The 18,838-nt window shown below is 51.9% G+C and overlaps 1 protein-coding gene across 3 annotated transcripts in view; it reads left to right on the top strand.

Annotated features, from left to right (window-relative positions):
* ITPK1 (inositol-tetrakisphosphate 1-kinase) overlaps positions 1–18,838 on the top strand; it is a 160,690-nt gene that overhangs the window by 130,032 nt on the left and 11,820 nt on the right. For all 3 annotated transcript variants that reach the window (XM_077908548.1, XM_077908546.1, XM_077908549.1), the window contains 3 exons: positions 10,877–10,975; positions 11,334–11,374; positions 14,908–15,073. In XM_077908548.1, the coding sequence (XP_077764674.1) occupies positions 10,877–10,975; positions 11,334–11,374; positions 14,908–15,073 (306 nt within the window). The remainder of the gene's footprint in view (positions 1–10,876; positions 10,976–11,333; positions 11,375–14,907; positions 15,074–18,838) is intronic.

Raw genomic sequence — 18,838 nt, 5'->3', positions numbered from 1 at the left:
TAGTTTGCTGGAGCTGCCCTAGCAAAGCACCACAGACAGGGTGGCCTCACCAGTAGGCATATACTGCTCCATGGTTCTGGAGGCTGGAAGTCCAGGATCAAGGTATCTGCAGACCTGGCATCTCCTGAGGCCTCTGTCCTTGGCTTGCAGGTGGCTGCTGTCCTGTGTCCTCCTGTGGTCTTCCCTCCTGTCTTCTCAGAAGGACACTGGTCAGACTGGGTCAGGGCCTACCCATAGGACCTCATTTTAACTTAATCACCTCTAAAGACCATGTGTCCATGTACAGTCGCATCCTGAGGAATTGGGGGGTTGGGACCTCAGCCTGTGATTTTGAGGGGAACAGTCCAGCCTGTACCATGAAGGTAAGCACAATCAGCTTGCAGGAGCCTGGGAGGGCTTTGGACTTTGACTTAACTCAGCCATGGATGATTCTTGAGTTGAGAGCAGCCTCAGTATGTAGGTGGGAGCCTTAGAAAGATGATACAGGATCTAATGGTGATGGAGGTTTGGGTTAGATGGTGGATAAGGTGGCAAAACACCAGAAATCCGTGGCTTGTGGGTAGAACAGATGCTGTGGGGAGAAGAGTGTTATGGGGTGGGGGTTCCAAGGAGGAGGTTCCTGCATACACAGACCCCAGCCCATGTAGTCAGGCAGCTGGGAAGAAGTCCCAGTGCTGGGCCTCTGCACTTGTTTGGCCGAGTGTCCCAGGAAGACTGGCTGAGGCCACTGCACTTTCCCAAACCCTGGGGTGAAGTGGCTGGTGGGGAGAGGGATGGTGGAGCCTCCTCCTAGAGGGGCGGGGCTTGCAGAGGACAGGGCTGTCTGTGTTCCCTGAAACAGGGCTAACTCTGATTCTCACGGTTTCCAAGTGCTCTCCATGGACATGGCCTCACCAAGTCTCCATAATCACTCTGGGAGGTAGGCAGCGTTGCTGTCCCATTTTACAGATGAGGGAAAGAATCAGAGAGGATCAGTGGCCTGACCCAGGTGGCACAGGTTACAGGCACTTAGTTGGTTCTCAGCTGCAGAGTTGATGCTCATTATCGCTGCCATGTTTTTTTTCCTGGGCTGCCGTCTCTGGTGACTGCCACCTCAGGCAGTCTTCCATGACTCCCATGGCCCTGGGTGTCTTGGTGGACATGTCTGGAGTATGTCCTTGGGAATTGACTGGCCACCTCTTCCCCAGCACACCCCTTATGCTTGGTGATTTGGGATTTAGCCGTACCAGCCAATTTATTTCTTGTTAAATTAAAAAGGTCTGATGCAAGTATAACAGATATGAATATATGTTCTGTTTTTATGGCCTGTTCTATGACTTAAAATATGTTTTCTGAATGTGGGGTACAGCCCTGTGAGGTAGGTTACTTTTGTCCTCATTTTCCAGTGAGGACACTGAGGCAGAGGGGTTACTTGGCCAGAGCCACACAGCTCACATGGGGTGGCACTGGGATTCAAACCCAGGTAGCCTGTGTCCCTGCAGACCATCCAGGGGAGCCTATTCTGCGTTACTCGCCAAGATAAGGTAAGCCAGCAGAAGGAACCTTGTCCTGGATGCACAGAAGGAGGGTGTTGAGAGGAGCCTCCCAGAGCAGGAAGATGGCCTGATGAGGCTTGGAGGACAGGCAGGAGGTTGTCAGGCCAAAAAGGGGCTGCAAGAAAGGGCTTGGTGGGCGTGGGCCAAGGGTCCAGCGTGTACAAGGCTCCAGGCACTAGTTTTTCCTCAGCTCTTGGAAGACTGGGTGGGAACCCGCATCCTGCTGTGTCTGCTCCATCAGCGACACTCCTGCATCATACCGTTTCCTGCTCTAGGACAGGGACCCTTGGGAGTGGGGAATGGCCCAGGAAGGAGGACACAGCCCAGCTCGGGGAGGTGGCATCTGGGGCCTGGTGCACAGGGCCCCTGGACAAAATGCTCCTGCCCTGTGGGAACTGCATTTTGGGAGGCCACTTCTGTTGGGCTGGGACAAGTGGGAGCCCAGTCTGGTGTCTGCTTCATTCCCTCATCCACTCATTTGTTGGGGGTTGGGCCATGAACATAATGGGGATGGTCCCTGCCCTCCTGGAGCCTACATTCTGCCTGAAAGGTGGATCTACGTCCGTGCAGCAGCTCTAGCTAACATGAGAGGGCGTGTACAGATGGAAACTTCCTGCCTCCTCCCATGGAGCCCTCCTGGTCTTTCCAGGATGCAGTTAGAAGTCTGATCTCCTGGACCACATGCTTCCTAGTACCCGGCCTGGGGCGCTGCCCCTTGGAAGCTGGAGAGCCCTGGCGTGCTGGCTGGTCGTCTGAGTCACACACACTCTCCCAGACTTGTCTCCAGCATGCACGGGATTCGGGAGCTCTTGTTGTCTCTGCTTCTGTCCCCCTCTGGAGCAGGAAGCAACCAATGGCCCCGTGCCACCACCTGGCTCGTGGTGGCATCTGGGCCCAGAGGCTCCCTTGCTGAGGAGGAGGGTGTGAACAGATGGCAGTCCCAGGCCCTTACTGCCCCCGAGACAGCCTAGCTTCTTTATTTCCAGGGTCTGTGGCACTTTTTCCTTGTCCTCGGTTCTCACTGCAATGCCAGCATGTAGACAGGGCTGGCTCATTGGGACTCCCATTCTCCCATTCTGCCACCCAGCAGCCCAGAGCCCAGGGGAGCTGCTGGAATTGCACACTAATCTCCAGGCCCCATCCAGATCTTTTGCTGGTAGTGACTCCCCACACCAGCCTCACTGTCTTCATGCCTCAGTCACTGTTCCCAGTGGCCTGCTGGCCCCACAGTGACCGTATATGCAGCAAAGGCATTGTTCCCCGTGTCAGCCATGGTCCTCCTTCTTGAAAGGACTGCCCTGCTTTCTGAAGGTAGAACTAACTACCCAGCCCCAAGGAGGTGTAGTCAAGACCCGTTCACTATAGGTACCACAGCGAAGTCCTGCAGTCCTTTGTGGAAACATCATGGCACCGTGTGGCAGGAACCCTAGAAATGTCGATTCCTGGGGACCCTGAAAGTCACTACTCAGGATTTGGCCTGTGGAAGTGATTTGCCACAGCACAAAGCCTTACACATGAGAAATGTTCATCGAAGCATGGTCTGGGAGAGAAAAATTGACACAAGCATAAATGTCTGACTTTAGGGACAAATGTCACCAGCCGGGTAACCGGGATACGCAAGATCGCAGGGAGATACGGACGGCAACAGGGTTCAGTAACGGCAGGATTAAAGAAGCAGGTCTAATGACAATCATAACAAAGGAGGTCAAGAGGATGCCTGGGAAGCCCTTCAGAGGGTGAAAGACCTGGCGGCTGAGCAGGAATATGCCTGACTGCTCTTTTCTTTTTTCTTTTCTTTTTTCTTTTCTTTTCTTTTCTTTTCTTTTCTTTTCTTTTCTTCTTTTCTTTTCTTTTCTTTTCTTTTCTTTTCTTTTCTTTTCTCTTTATTTCTTTCTTAAGATTTTATTTATTTATTCATGAGAGACACAGGGAGAGAGAGAGACAGAGACACAAGCAGAGGGAGGAGTAGGCTCCATGCAGGGAGCCTGATGAGGGACTTGATCCTGGGTCTCCAGGATCACGCCCCGGGCTGAAGGTGGTGCTAAACCGCTGAGCCACCTGGGCTGCCCTGCCTCCATCCAGGTGTGGCCCAGATGTCCGAGGAGCAAACCTTGTGCATTAGGCACCATCGATCACTTCACTCAGTGGGTCAGCTCATTCACCCGGCAAGTGTTGAGGACCTACTATGTTCTGGGCAGTGGTCTGGGCTGTGGCCTACAGCTATGAACAAAACCCAGCATCTCCTGCCCGCCCATAGGGAACTGACATTCCAGAGAGGGCGACACGATCTGGTGGATGCACTTCTTGCAGTGATGTCATTCATCCCGCAGTGGTGCCATCCCGTTGCTCAGGACCACACAGCTGGCTCCAGGCCGCCCTGGTCCCTCCCACCCCCACCCTCCAGCCTGTCTTCTGTCTTTTCTCCCCCAACACCCAGCCCTGACTCCTGGTGGTGTTCTGTCCTGGGGCCCTGCCCATCGTAGGGGCTTCAGAGCATTCCAGCCCTGCATGTCCTCAGGGACTGGGTCTTTTCATCAGATGTTCTGGGTGAAGTGATTAGATCTGTCCAAGATGAGGGAACCAAGGCAGGATTGGTTCTGGTACACTGCACCCAGCATACCCTGCCAGGGCTACTTCCACAGCCACGTAAGGATGACCCGCTCTGGCAGCACCACACTGGGCACACAGAGAAGCAAGTGAGGATGGGGCCTGGCACCTGACGCCTCCCGGGAAGCTGGACATGACCAGTGGCCATGATACAGCATCTGCTTGCTTGGGTGTCCCCAGCCACCACAGGGTACCTGAGATGGACCCAGTCTCCCGACAACCCACCAGGGAGACGCTGCTCCCATCTCACAGATGAGGAAAGTGAGGCCCAGCAGAGTTTAGTCACTTGTCAGTATTACAGCTCATGAGTAACTTACCTGAGGTTCAGGGTCAGGCTTCAAAGTGCCATCTCTCTCTGTCCCCCACCCTGGCTCTCCCCTGCCACAAACTGCTGTTGGTCACTGTTCTTCTATCATCTGGACAGCTCTCCAGTAGCTGCCTCTAGTCGGGTAAGAGTGTGTCCACCCTGCAGAGTGGGTAGGCTATGGCCTTGAACTCTTTTCCATCCATCTTGGACATGTGGATGCATGGTTGGGACCTGCTCATCTCCCAGGGCTCCAGCTTCATTGTCTGTGATGGGGACAGCCCAGAGGGAGGACAAGGGGCAGGGTTTCAGTTTCCCAGGGGCTAAGGTTTCAGCTCTTCACAGAACACAACCCACCATCCACCTAAAAAAAGCCCTTCCAACTTCCATCCAGAAATAAAGATGATAGATAAATAAGCAACAGGAGCCTTTTTCTGGGAACCAGAAATAGCTTCCCGGGCTCCCAGCACTGACTTATAGAAAGATTCTTCATTCTGTCTCTCTTTGGGGAGAAGAGCTACTGGCGAAGTTGCGAGTTTCCCACGGGAGAGCCAGTGGAACCTCTGCTGTTACTATCCCTTGTGAGGCGGGGCTGGCTCTGCTACAACAGGGCCCTGGGTCCATTCCTGGCCTCTCATCAGCCAGGTGGCCTGTGTCTGAGAGCTGGGTGGATGTCTGCGCCCTCACCTCAGAGGCTGGGAGCAGGTTGTGCAGAGGCAGCCAGCGCATGTCCTTAGGCAGAGCTTCTGCATGGTCTGTTCCCTGTGCTGGAAGCAGGCTGACCCCAGACGCATCGCCTTTGCCACGCGCTCACCTTCCCTTGTCTGTGTTGAACAAGATGCTCCCTGACCTCACCTCCTGCCCTGCTGGCACCCCTGTGTGGCTCCCCACCAGCACCATCTAGCTGTACATTTTACTTAACACTCTGGTTTATTGTTTGGGAAGGCAAGCTCCAAGAGGGCAGGCTGTGTCTGTTGTAAAGTGCTAGGTCTTTAGCAGATTTAGCAGAGCCTTAACACATTTTTTACCACTGGTGGTGAATGTTTGTTGAAACCAAAACAGGAATGGTAGTTGTTTCTAATTTACCATGATTTCATAGTCATGCAGGTTGATTTTGGCTACAGGTAGCCAGAAAGTGGTTCAGGAAGTAAAGACATTGTGGTTTACTGTACTGGAGTCCAGAGTGGGGCGGGCCTGGGGGATGGAGCAGCCATGGCCTAGTAAGGGACAAGGGACCCTTCCAGCCTCTGTCCTGGAGGCTGGGGACTGCCTTCACCCAAAGCTGGCCTTTGGTGGTGACTCAGCTTTGACTCTGGGTTCTTCCTGGCAGTGTGATTGGGCCAGTCTCAGTACCGGCCTGACCCCTGGAGTGAGAGCAAGGTAGGCAGCCAATGGGGCTTGCTGATCAGGGTGTGGTCAGTAGGCTCCTGACTAGGAGGAAGGAGGAAGACCATGACAGTGTGCATGAGCCCCTCTTTTTTGGTGCACTTAGTTTTTTGCCATCCCAGTTGGGCCCTGCCTCACACTCAGAACCTGGGATTTCAGAGAGGTGGGGATGTCCAGCCTTATGCTAGGTGTGGCCCATTAACTGGAAACGTCTCATGTGCTTTTAATCTGGACCCCAAACATCTCTGGGGGAAGCACTGTCCTTATCCTTGTCTGACTTCATCCTGGACCAGCATGGGGCGATTCTACAGGTTTGCAGGAGACATCTTACATGAAGCATTTGTTTAGCCCGGCAGTGCCTGCAGAAAGCAAGTACTTGAGGGATGACAGTTGCTGCTGCTGCTGCTGGGGGATTGTTCTTCTTTTTTAAATTGATACAATTCACATGCCATAAAATCCACCTTTTTAAAGTACACGTAAAATTCAGTAGTTTTGAATGTATTCCCGAAATTTTGCAACCAGCACCATTATCTAAGTCCAGAGTATTCTCATCACCCTAGAAAGAAATGTACCCATTTATAGTCAGTCCCTATCCTCCTGGCAACCACCAGCTCCCTTCTCTCTCTGGATTTGCCTATTCTGCACATTTCATATAAGTGAAGTCATATAACGTGGCTTTTGTAACTGGCTTCCTTGGCTTAGCTTCACATTCTGTTTTCAAGGTCATGTTGTAGCATGTGTCATTCTTTTTCTGGTTGAATTATACTCTGTTGAACGGGCATATCATCCACTTGTCAGGTGATGACATCTAGGCTGTGGCCACTTTTTGGCTATTACGAATAATGCCATGAGCATTACAGGGCAGGTTTCATATGGACATAAGTTTCCATTCCCTTAGTTGTATGTCTAGGAGTGCACTTACCGGGTCATACTGTAACTCCATGTGTAACTATTTGGGGAACTGCCAGATTGCTTCCGAAAGCAGCTGCACCATTGGACTTTCCCACCAGCGGTGTTAGCACTTGTTACTTTGTCTTTTTGATCATAGCCATCCTCAGTAGATATGAAATAATACCTTACTGTGGTTTGGATGTGCATTTCCCTGATGGCTAATGCTGTTGAGCATCTTTTCTCAGGCACTTCAGTTATTTGTATATTTTATTTTGAGAACTGTCACTTCAGACCCTTTGCCCATTTTATTTTATTTATTTATTTTTTTTAAAGATTTTATTTATTTATTCATGATAGTCACAGAGAGAGAGAGAGAGAGAGGCAGAGACACAGGCAGAGGGAGAAGCGGGCTCCATGCACCGGGAGCCCGACGTGGGATTTGATCCCGGGTCTCCAGGATCGCGCCCTGGGCCAAAGGCAGGCGCCAAACCGCTGCGCCACCCAGGGATCCCTCTTTGCCCATTTTAAATCTGGGTTGTCTTTTTACTGTTTGTTAATAGTTCTTTGTATGTTTTGGATCCTAGACCCTTGTCAGATGTATGATTTGCAAATATTTTTCCCCATTGCATGGGATGTCATTTCACTTTCTTGATAGTGTCCTCTGAAGCATGGAAGTTTTTAATTTTAATGATGTCAGATTTACCTGTTTTCACTTCATTTGCTTGTGCTTTTAGTATCTAAGAAGCCATTACCCAACCCTAGGGTTATGAAGACTTATTTACACCCATGTTTTCCTCTAAGAGTTTTATTATTTTAGATCTTATATTTAGAATCATGATCCATTTTGAATCAATTCTTGTGTGTGGTGTGAGGTAGGGTTCCAGCTTCATTCTTTTACAATGTGGATATCCAGTTTTCCTACCACCATTTGTTGAAAAGACTATCGTTCCCCCCATTGGATTGTATTGGCACCCTGGTGGAAAATCAATTGATTCACATATATGGATCTATTTCTGGTCTCTCAGATCTATTCCATTGATCTATGTGTCTGTTCTGGTACCACTACCGTACTGTGTAACTGTAGCATTGTAGTAAGTTTTTAAATTGTGTGTCTTCAACTTTGCTCTTTTTCAAGATTGGCTATCCTGGGTCCCTTGCATTTTTACATGAATTTAAGGATTAGCTTAAATCCTGCTAAAAGAAAGCTGAGATTTTGGTGGGGATTGCACTGAACCTGTAGATCAGTGTGGGAGTGTTGCCAGCTTAGTATAGTATCTTATTCATGAGCATGGGATGTCTTTCTGTCTGTTGAGATCTTCTTGAATGTCTTTTAACAATATTTTGTAGTTTTCAGCATTTAAGTCTGTTAAACTTATTAAAGTGTTTTTACTTTTTAATGCCATTATGAGAATTATTTTCTTAATTTCCTATTCAGGTTATTCACTGGTAAAATATAGAAATACAATTTTTTGTGTGTATTGGTCTTTTCTTTTGCAATCTTACTGAACTTATTTATCTTAATAGGTTTTGGGTTTTTGTGTGTGTGGATTCCTTGAGATTTTCTGTATACAAAACCATGTCCCCCCTGCATATAGAGGCAGTTTTACTTCCTCTTTCCATTCTGGATGCTTTTATTTCATTCTCTCTCCTAATTACCTTGGCTAGAACCACCAGTATGATGTTGAATAGAAATGACAAGAACAGATATCCTTGTTTTGTTCTTGATCTTAGGAAGAAAGTGTCCAGTCTTTTACCCCAACGTAAAATGTTGCTGTGGTTGTTGTGGATGCTCTTTAATCAGATGGAGAAATTCCCTTCTATTCCTAGTTTGTTGAGTGTTTTATCCTGAAGTGCACTGGATTTTGTCAGATGCTTTTTTTGAGTCTGCTGAGATGGTCATCTCAGTAAAAGCTTTGTCTTTATCCTGTTAATATGAAGTGGGCATTTTATCTACTAGGGAGCCAGCTGCCCAGGTACGAGCCTCCCCAGCTGTACCATGTATGCACTGGGTGACTTTGGGCAGGGGACTTCATCTGTAGAATGGGAGCAATGACTTTCTCCTGGGCTCCTGGTGAGGGGGCTTGAGTTGCTTTGTAGACAGTGTTGTCTGACACATACCAAGTGCAGTTAACTAAGAAGTTGGCTATTACCACTGACATGTGAAATATGAGTAGGCTAGGTTTGGGAGAGGGGGAACATCGATGGGGGCATTGCAAGGCAAATCTAACGGCCAGGCTGATGCCTCTGCTCTGAAAAGTCTGGTGATGGGAAGTCTGGAAGCTCTTACAGGAGGTGGTCTGTTGGGTTCCAGCAGTCTTCGAATCTTCCTGTGGGATGGGATGGGCCAAGGGTGAGGCCCAGTTGAGCACCTGTCTGCTGCAGAACCCTCCTCTATTTGTTCAGGCCTTTAGGGTCACATCCTGTGGGGGCTGGGCTGCAGGGGCTGTGCATTTGCAGCAACAAGCTTTCCTGCCCAGGCTCTGAGTCCAGGCTGAGGGTGCAGAAATGGGGCCTTGAGATAATGGTGTACAGCTGAGAGCCAACATGTAGCCCCACCTCCCCACCCTGATTTTCCTGAGGGCTCTTTTCCTGGCCTGCCCTTTGAACCTAGCTCCTCATCCTGCCTCTGTCATTGACCGTCATGTGAATTTGGGCAGATTGCCTGTTGGGGCCTGTTTTGGCCTCTATCCACAGAGACACGGTCCCAACAATTTGAGGATGAAATGAATGCTCTGGAGGGCCTGCAGCACCATCTGCCAGGGCTCAGCAAACAGTTCTCCCAGACCACTCTCGCATGGCCCCCAAGAAGCCTCGCAACCCCTGAAATCTGCCAACACTTTCACGCCTATATGGTGTTTGGATTTTACTCCATATAGGTGAGGGGGGATTAAAAGCATTTTTAATATGCCCTGTTTAATTCTTGGCATTCATTTCTATGAGCTATATGAGGCAGAATCTTACTTGGTTTAATGTACTGACCTTCTAGGCAGCCAAGTATCTCGAAGCTCCTGGAGACAAGCCACTTTGCTTCTTGACTTTTGGTTTGTTTTCCAAGGTTGGGGTGGCGGTGGGGGTGGAAGGGTGCCTCACTAACGCTCCGCCTTTCCCAATCCCTGTGCTCAGAAATATAAACCGGTAACGTAATTTAACAAACTGTAGGGAGCGTCAGAATACATCTGGTTATCCCACAAATTACCTGTTTTGCCCTAACTCGGTGCCTTGCACTGGGAGCATCCTGACAACCAGAGCAGACTTAGCTACCAGTGCTTTTCAGAAAAACTGAACGTGCCGAGAACCCGTTGGATGGGTGCTACTCTGAAACTGGGGACTCAGGCAAGCCAGGGTGTGAGAAGGTGTTGGGGGTGGGGGTGGGGGCAGGTCCAGGGCTGGAGTCTGTCTGCAGGGGGCTGAAGAAAGGGCTGTGAGTATGCTTGAGAGACGGAGGGGGCGCCGGGGAAGTCAGGAGTCTGCACCTCACAGACAGGTGATGAGATGTGTCCTTTAGGTAGCCAGAGGGCGAGGGGCCTGTGTCCCAAGGTGCAGGAATGCCTGTGCGGTCTGGAGCACATGCTTTCATCTCCTCGGCCTCAGCTTCCTTCTTCTAGGATTGTTCTGTGAACTTCAGGGGTGGTGCCTGCAAAGGCCTTATTACCACAGTGCTGGATGCATGGTAGCAGCTAAGCACACAGCATCATTCCTGCAGTTACTGCTAAGCTGATGAGGCGTATGGTAGGAGAAGTCTTCATGGAACAAGAAAATGTTCGTAGTTCGCTGTGAAAATTTGGGTTACAAAACAGCATGCTGTTGTAAAGTTTTGTGTGTATGAATGTGCAAGAGCCTCAACTAAAGGCTGGGTGGCAGTAATAGTCATATTGGTGAATGCATGTGGTTCTTTTGATGTCCAAGTTTTATACTTCTCATACATTGGCTCTGTAATTACAGGAATGTTAATAGAAAATGTAATGAAGGAATGAACTGCTGTTACTGTTGGTGTGTGTATGCGTGTGCGAGCACACTCACTACGGAGTTGGGGGTGTCAGCTCAGGAGAGCAGGAATGTTGAGGGTGGCCCTGGGGAGGTGGGTCTGTCACAGGAAGTGGGCCTGGGGGCTAGCGGGCAGGCTCGCTGACGTGGGCTGTTTCTCCATCCACAGATGACAGGATCTGCTCGCCACCCTTCATGGAGCTCACGAGCCTGAGTGGAGATGACACGATGAGGCTCCTGGAGCAGAACGGCCTGGCATTCCCCTTCAGTGAGTACTACCCCCAAGCCCTGCAGGGCAGGGTGGGGTGGGGGCTGTCTGGGGCTCCTCGGATGCACAAGGGCCCTGGCTGGCCAGGAGGGCTGAGCTCCGGGTCCTGCTCCCTCCTGTGCAGTGGAGATGGGTCCTCAGGTGCGGGCTGAAGGTGCTCTTCTGCTGGTCAGGCAGCATCTATTCAGGCCACCCTGAGTGAGGATGCTGGCCACTGTTGAGCTAGCAGGTCTCCCCAGCTCCCACTGCAGGAGTGTCACAAGTTTCTCCCCAAGTTTCTCCCCATGCCTGCCGGGTCAGCCTCTGTGGGTAAACCACATCACTGATTTCTCTCTGCTTTTCTCTCCCTGCTGCATAGTTTGCAAAACCAGAGTGGCTCATGGCACCAACTCTCACGAGGTAAGTGGAGGCTTTGATTGCCCTCTCACGCCATCACCCCGGGCCTTTGTCTCTGTAGCTCACAGCGTCTCTCTGGGAGCCTGCAGGAGTCCATGTAGTCCATGTGCTAGATCTCACCCCTGCTGCTTCTGCTCCCTGTCAAGCTCTGGGTTGTGGCTCTGTACACTGTCTCCAGCCTCTGCCCATGCCTGTCCTGTCCCCACCCCCCCACCCTGTCCTGTCCCACACCCTGGTGTGCCAGCGGTCTGCCTGCCCTGTTTGAGCCTTTGCAAGTCATACTCCAATTTGACCTGTCTGACTTTCCGACTCTGGCTCGTCAGTGTCTGTCATCCCCTGGACACCCACTCTGTGCCAGGCACGGCGCTGGGCCCCTCTGAGTGCTGTTAACTGGAAAGATGCTACCACCCCTGAAGCCCTGCTAGCTCTGCTGCATTTAGAAGGGGACAGGAGAGGCAAGGGCACTGTTTGCCAGTATATGGCGATTCCTCCACCCTCCAGGTCATTCCTTTATTTCCCCATGGGCGTTCCCAGCCCCACTCAGTGCTAGGGAAAGAATGCCTAAGATGTGCATCTTGCCCCAGTGCTAGAGACGGAATCCCAGACACACATCACACCTGTGAGATGTACAGGACGACAAGCAAAGGAGGCCTTCTGAGGGTGAGAGGACCAGATGGCCAGGCAGGGACTCTGTGCGGTCTCTCTTGTCCTTCCTGTCCTTGAAACCACACCCAGGACATTGCCCTCATAGGCAAAGCCCAGCCAGGGACCTCCCTGTTGGGCACATTGGAGGGCGTACTGGGCAGGAGACGCGTGACCCATTGGAGGGCACCATAGGGAGAGCCTGACCTTCGGCAGCCGCACAGTCAGAAACAGCCCCGAGAACCTTAGGACAAAACACGGGCAGCCCCACAGCGGTGCCCTGTAGATTTCTGTGGCGCTCCTTACCCCTGGCATACATTTATGGGGAAACATCTATGCACAGACCGCCTCAGTGTGACACAGCACATGGTGTGATGGGAGCTGTGCACCAGAGGTATGCCTCTGCTCGTGGGCAGGAATGTGGGGGCAGCCCTTGGAAATCCTGGCCTGCTACAGAGGCCAGCTGCCTCCCAAGGTTGTAGAGTCGTCCCTGTCTGGGCCTGTCTGGGCTCTGGGCCAGGGATGAGCTCCCTGCCAGGCCCCAGGAGGGAGCAGGAATGCCTCAGAACAGCCAGAGTCCCGTTGCCAGAGCCCGTGTTCCCATCGCTGGTACCAGCATCTGCCGGCTAGCCTTCCACTAGCACCTGCTCCCTCTGTTGGTCAAGGCCTTGCATTTTTCTGAATGGAAGGGTGGCTCCGCTCATCATCAGTGTGATTAGACCATCCTGATGCAGAAAAGCTCGGCCTGCAGGAAAGGAACCTCCTCTTTCTTCACAAGGGGATTCCGGAAGCATGTAGACCTGGGAACAGGTCTGGCTCTGTGCACTGCTGCCTGTGACTTTGGGCAGATCACCCAGCTTCTCTGATGGCAGTTGTAGAGGATGAGGGCGTTGCCATGTGCTGCCATGAGGCCTGGTGCACTGGGAGGGAATCGGTTGCTGTGGAGCCTGCCAGGTCACTGCAGAGGGAAAGGGGGTCCCAGATTCAAGTGAGCTAGCTCCCTCCTTGGCAGAAGTCTCAGCCTTCAGATGTGGGGTAGGTGTGTTTAGGAGAGGCTTTCATCCCTTCCTCTGGCTCTCGGAGTTTGGCTCCGTAATGTACACATGCGTGCATCCCTGTTTCCCCCACCCCCTCGCTCCTGACCCACCAGGTGCTGTCAGGGAGGGGCTCCTCTTCCCTGGGGTAGGGGGGCAGGCAGAGCCTCTAGGATTGGAATCTGCCCAATTCCAATTGGGGGGGGGAGTTTGTGTCTGCTGTGGGTTGCCTGCCTCCTGGAGGCTTTAACATCAGAGGGATACACTCTCAGGTGGGGTGTCCTCCACAGCATGAGTCTGGAGATTGGGAGGCAAGGCTCCTCACTGGTTCCAGGGGTGCCTAGAGATGTCAAGTGCAGCAGGGGTAGAGGACAGCTCCATGTACACGGCTGGCTTTAAACGGGAAAATAAGGCTTTCTGATTCAGGTCCCTGCCTATACTGAGGTCTCCCTGAGCCCTACCCCTGAATCTCCCAGCCCCAAGCCCAGCCAAAACCAACTAGTGTTGCCAAACTACTCTTTTCATTGTGTGTTCACAGAGCTGTTTGTTCTGTTTCTAAGCCGGTATGGCCACACCGACCTGCTTGACAGTGAAATTACCAGCCCCCTTCTATTAAACCACCAGCCAGAAGCCCAAAGCAGAGCGCCCCTGACTCTGTCCCATGGTATTTCTTATTGCTGTCTACAAGTGAGGGCGATGGAGCACAGGGCAAGGCCCCCACCTGTGCTCCTGCAGCTCCGTGGTGAGCTGGGGCTTGAGCTGTGCCTGGCTCCAGAGCCCTCTGTGTTCTTTCCCTCTCTTGGCAGAAGGTAACTCACAAACATGCAGTGCACACACTTGGTCCCCCATGTGGCCTGGATCTCTGCTTCTGCCCCACATGCTCAGTACCAGGAATATCGAGGTGCTGCTCTGTGACACTGGATGACAGGGGCGGCAGCCAGTGCAGGCAGCCAGCTGTACAGCCTCCATCATTCCTGGGCCCAGTCCTGGGCATCTGGTGGCTCCTTCCTGGGGCCTGTAGGCTGCAAGGGATTAGCAGTGGCCCCAGCTCTGGCAGCTAACACTGCAGCAGAGCTTGTTCTCCAGCTGTCCCTCTGCTCTCCCTACTTGAGTGGCCTACCAGATCATTCGGGGGTTGGGGGGCCTTTGTCCCCAGAGAGTCAGGGACTCAGCGGCATGTTTACCATCTCTTAAGCATCCATATGGCTCACACAGAGTATCGAAGACCAAGGCTGTGTGCTAGGCAGACCCAGTCACATCCCGAGCTCTGTCACCGTCCAACAAGCCAGTGAGCTTTTCAGGTCCTCAGTTTCCTCATCTGTAAAAGGTGTGCAGTAACCATGCCCACCTCTGAGGTGCATTGTGAGAGCACTACCAGGTGGCTCAGGTCACGTGGTCAGAACAGGGCTGGGCATGTGTGAGTGCTCAACCAGAGGCAGGCTGTGTCCGCACATGGATTTTGACCCAAGACTTTCCACCTCCCCATCCACTGCCTTCTGCTTCCTGCCTCTCCTGGATCTTTGTGGAGGAACCTCTGAAGAGGTCATAAGGACTGAGTGGTGTACAGCTTCCTGAATTGCAGTGTGAATACTGGAGGTGTGCAGTACACGGCCAGTTCAACCCTACAGGGAGAGCCTGCTAGTGCAGGACCTCAAAACCCTCACAGCAGGAGTGACTCAATCCCCAGGTGTTCTTCTCGAGTCTCACTCCACTCACCCTGGCTTGAGATTCTTTGTGGAGGTCCTCCATTCACAGGGATGTATGGTTCTTGGTGGCAGAGCTCTGGACAGGTCCCATGGCCCTGTGTCTGAGATCGAGGAGGCAGTGACTCTGACAGCCCTTGGCCCCCTGTCTCCGCAGATGGCCATCGTGTTCAACCAGGAGGGCCTGAGTGCCATCCAGCCGCCCTGTGTGGTCCAGAACTTCATCAACCACAATGCCGTCCTGTACAAGGTGTTTGTGGTGGGCGAGTCCTACACTGTGGTCCAGAGGCCCTCGCTGAAGAACTTCTCTGCGGGCACGTCAGGTAACCACACTTCCCGCCGTCTCGGGGGCCTAGTCTGTACCGCAGCACTGTCCCTGCCACCCTGTGTTATTTTGGAGGGGGAACAGGGATCGGGTGATCTGAAGTCAGAGGAGCAGCATGTGGTGCGTGAGGTCTTAGAGAACAAGGTAAAACCCCCATCCCACCAGGTCACAGTAGGGGTTCCATCCTTCTGAACCACCATCAGCTCCAGGAAGCATTTGCAAGCTCTGCACACCCAGGATGCTTCCTGGGGCCCCGTGCAGAAATGAGACTCACAGGAACATGCTGGAATGGACGATCAGCCCTTCAGGGAGGGGAGGGTTTGGCAGAGGGCTTCTCGTGGTTTGAGGGCCAGAGCACTGACTGCTTTATCGTGTCTCCTTTTGTGTTATTTGCTGCTTCTGCAGCCACTGAGGTGGATGTGCGCTCCGTTAGACATCGTGCAGGGTTACGGCATTTCCTGGCTGCGGGACCTCAAGCAGGTACATGTGGGTACAGTCGCCCACATGCAGGGGTGAGGCCCAAGTCCGTGTGTTTTGGATCTTGAGTATCCCTCAGACATCACAGGGTGGTGGTGTTTGCAGAATGCTGCCATCATTTAGGCCATTTGAGGGGGTCCTCTGAGGAAGCTGAGGGGCTCCCCAAGCTCAGTGTTTTTTTTTTTTTTAGCTGCTCCCCTGATACCAGGTGACCCTTGGCCCTTTCAAAAACTGAGACTAAGATAAGGATTTGCTGGTGTTGGGGCTACTCAAAAGAATAAAAGAATGTTCTGGTGGTTCTGAAGACATCTCTAAGGCAAGATCCAGAGACCATTGGAACAGAGTAACAGCATCTTTGAAAAAAGCAGAGCTTTCTAAGAGGATTCCTTGGAGGATATTTGATTGTCCTCATGTGGTTTGCTCAGGCACGCCATACATTCATCTCTGCAAGGGAACCCGCCATCACCAGATGCGTTGAAATACCGGACTGTCCTGTCTCCATCTGAGCAAACAGATGTGTCTTCTTAAAGTCTCTCCTGCTGGGATTGCCTGTCACCATCCACTCATGATGACTTTGAGCCACTCCTCTTGAATGAAGCTCAGCTGTTCCTGTCTTCCTCTGTCAGCTTTTCTTCCCTGGATGGCTTTTTTCTTCCCGTTAACACAACACAGCAGATACTTAGGAAATGTACATCGATTTTTCACTTCCTTTCTGGGTGCAGGCAGACTCCCCACCGGACATGGGGCCTTAGGACTTCAAGGCTGCATTATCAGGGTTTCAGACACCCCCACTATCACCCTGTTCCCCGCCCCTGTACACTGGGATGGTGGCATGATCTGGGGATGAGAGGACAACAGTCTGGGGGGTCTTTTTGTATGTGCCTATATACCAGCAAGAGGCATTCTTATAAATTGAGCGCTGGAAGAGACTTAAGTAGGTTCCCTGCCCAGCATTCAGCCCAACTTGGGGCCAGAACTCACAACCCTGATATCAAGACCTGAGCTCAGATGGAGAGTTGGATGCTGAACTGACTGAGCCACCCAGGGCCCCAAGAGACTATTTTTTTAAAGTCCTTGATCATTTTCCAGAGTTTTTAAAAATAGGAGCTTTAAGTCTGTGGAAAATGTATTGAGAGTGGTATTCCTTATGTAGATTGCTTTTTTCTTTTTTTTTTTTTAAACCAAAATCCCTCTACTTATAAAAGAAATTTCTCACCAGATTTCCTTCCTTTGCAGACAAAAAAGTATCCCTTTTTCCACTCCTTTACCTCCTGGTTGCAGAGGGCTGGACCAGGTTCTGTCTCAGCACCAGAAGCCATTAGCCAGCAGGGTACAGGCTCCATGTCCTGTGTCTTGAGCAGGAGGGCTCCATATCTGTGTGTCGTCTCCTGACCATTCCCAGGCTGCAAGTTTCCCATAAAATGTAGGCCAGGGCCAAATCAATGAATAGATAAATACAGAAATGTTTATTGTGCTCAGTAAGCAGACTTTCAGCCTGGCCGTTCGTCTATCCCCAAAGCTGATCCCATGTCTGTAGTCTTCAGGGCATTGTGCTCAGGAGCTAGTGCTGGCTGTTCTCTTAATGCACGTGTTCTTTCCGGATCAGAAGCATAACTCCACCGCAGCCCTTGAAGCTGGACCAGTCAAGCAGGGGGCTCTGGGGCTCTGGCCTCTTTGCAGCCCCCACCCTGTCTTTCTGGTTCTCATTGCCCAGGGTGGCAGACCTATAGCTTCCCCCATCTGCACAAGTATCTGGGGGCTCCATGAGTGGGGTTCTTCAGGACCTGGGGAGGAGCCAGGGACACTGGCCTTCCCTCCATAACTATCATGCTCTATTGCTTTTTCAGTTGCACTTTTGGTTTTACTTGGTAACATCTCTGAAGTCAGGTGTGTCTCAGAGCTGGTGGCACATTGCAATTGCCTTGGCTGAAATGGAAGCCAGGTTCTTACTGAGGGGATTGGTGTTGGCTGTGCCCGCCACCAGGAGCACATATTCTCTGCCTGCGGTTCACAGCTGGGGAGTTTGGCCCCCTCCACCCAGTGCCAGGATTGAGATGGGCACGTTTCTCAGCTTCCCTTTTGTGCAGGGGATTTACTTCTGTATCTTGACTGTGTGGACCTGGTCCCTTTCTTCTGCTGTCCTTCCTGGGCCTTTTTCCCCTTGTGGTACAGAAAAGATTGGTATCACTTAGCACGTAGAGCTGGGCTCAGCAGACTTTCCATGAAAGCAGCCGTAGACAATATATGAGCAACTGGGCACGGCTGTGTCCCCATAAAACTTGATTTACAAATGTAGGTGACAGGCCAGATTGGGCCTTCTGGGTCTGGTTTGTTGAGCTATCATCTGGAGCTTCTCAGTAGATGCCACATGTCCTTGACTTCGCTGTGTGCCCAGCCCTGGGCCTGGAACTGATCCAGTAGGGACCGAGGTGGTCAGCCAAGCACCCTGCCCCTGTACTGGTATTCTAGTGGGAGGGAGAAAGCACATATGTGGAAAGAAAGATTGATTCATTGTGGCACAGGTGAAAGGCTGTGGACCCTGGGCCACCACTGGGTGAGGGAGCCCCTTGGACAGGGCGGCTAGGTCCAGCTCCTCTATGGAGTAGAGAGGGATGTGGGATCTGGTGGGAGATCTGGGCCACAGTCTGCAGTGCTGACACGTCCTACCATTCCCCAGACACATTTGTGAAGATGAAGCAAACCAAGCCAAAGAATGGGTGGTCACTGCTCATAACTGTTGAGTTAGTGCAGTATCTGGGGATACTTGTTATTTACTCTCTTCCTTTGAACCTTTCTTATCTGTAAATTGGCCGAAGCACCCATATTCCCCTCATTGCCCTCCTGCCCCTGCAGGAGGGTGGTGGTGGTGGTTCTTCACTCAGGCTGTGTGTCTCAGAGCTGGTCTGAACCCAGGGAGGGCCTGGGGCACCAGGCCTAGAGTGCTGCTGTGATTAGGGTGCCAGGGCCTAGTCTGGTTCTTCTTTAGAGGGACTGGTTATCATGAAGCCTCTGGAGGAAGTAACATCAAAGGACATGTGACCCATTCTGACCCATCTCGGCTTCCCAGTCTCCTGGGTCAGGGAGTAGCTGGAAGCTGCCCACACGCCCTCTGGGCCCTGCTGAGGCCATACAGGGGTCAGATGTGAGCAGAGGATGGGGCCCCCCTCCCCAGAATAGTCCTCTGGCCGGAGCTCTCAGGTCACAGTTACCCAGGAAGACAAGCAGTGTCCTTTGAAATGGTCACATTTCTGATTGGTCTTCCTGCCAAAAGATGCTGTTGTGTTGA

The sequence above is a fragment of the Canis aureus genome, chromosome 9, assembly GCF_053574225.1.
Source record: "Canis aureus isolate CA01 chromosome 9, VMU_Caureus_v.1.0, whole genome shotgun sequence".
Lineage (NCBI taxonomy): Eukaryota > Metazoa > Chordata > Mammalia > Carnivora > Canidae > Canis > Canis aureus.
The sequence above is the reverse complement of the archived record's forward strand: the minus strand, read 5'-3'. Positions and strand labels throughout refer to the sequence as shown.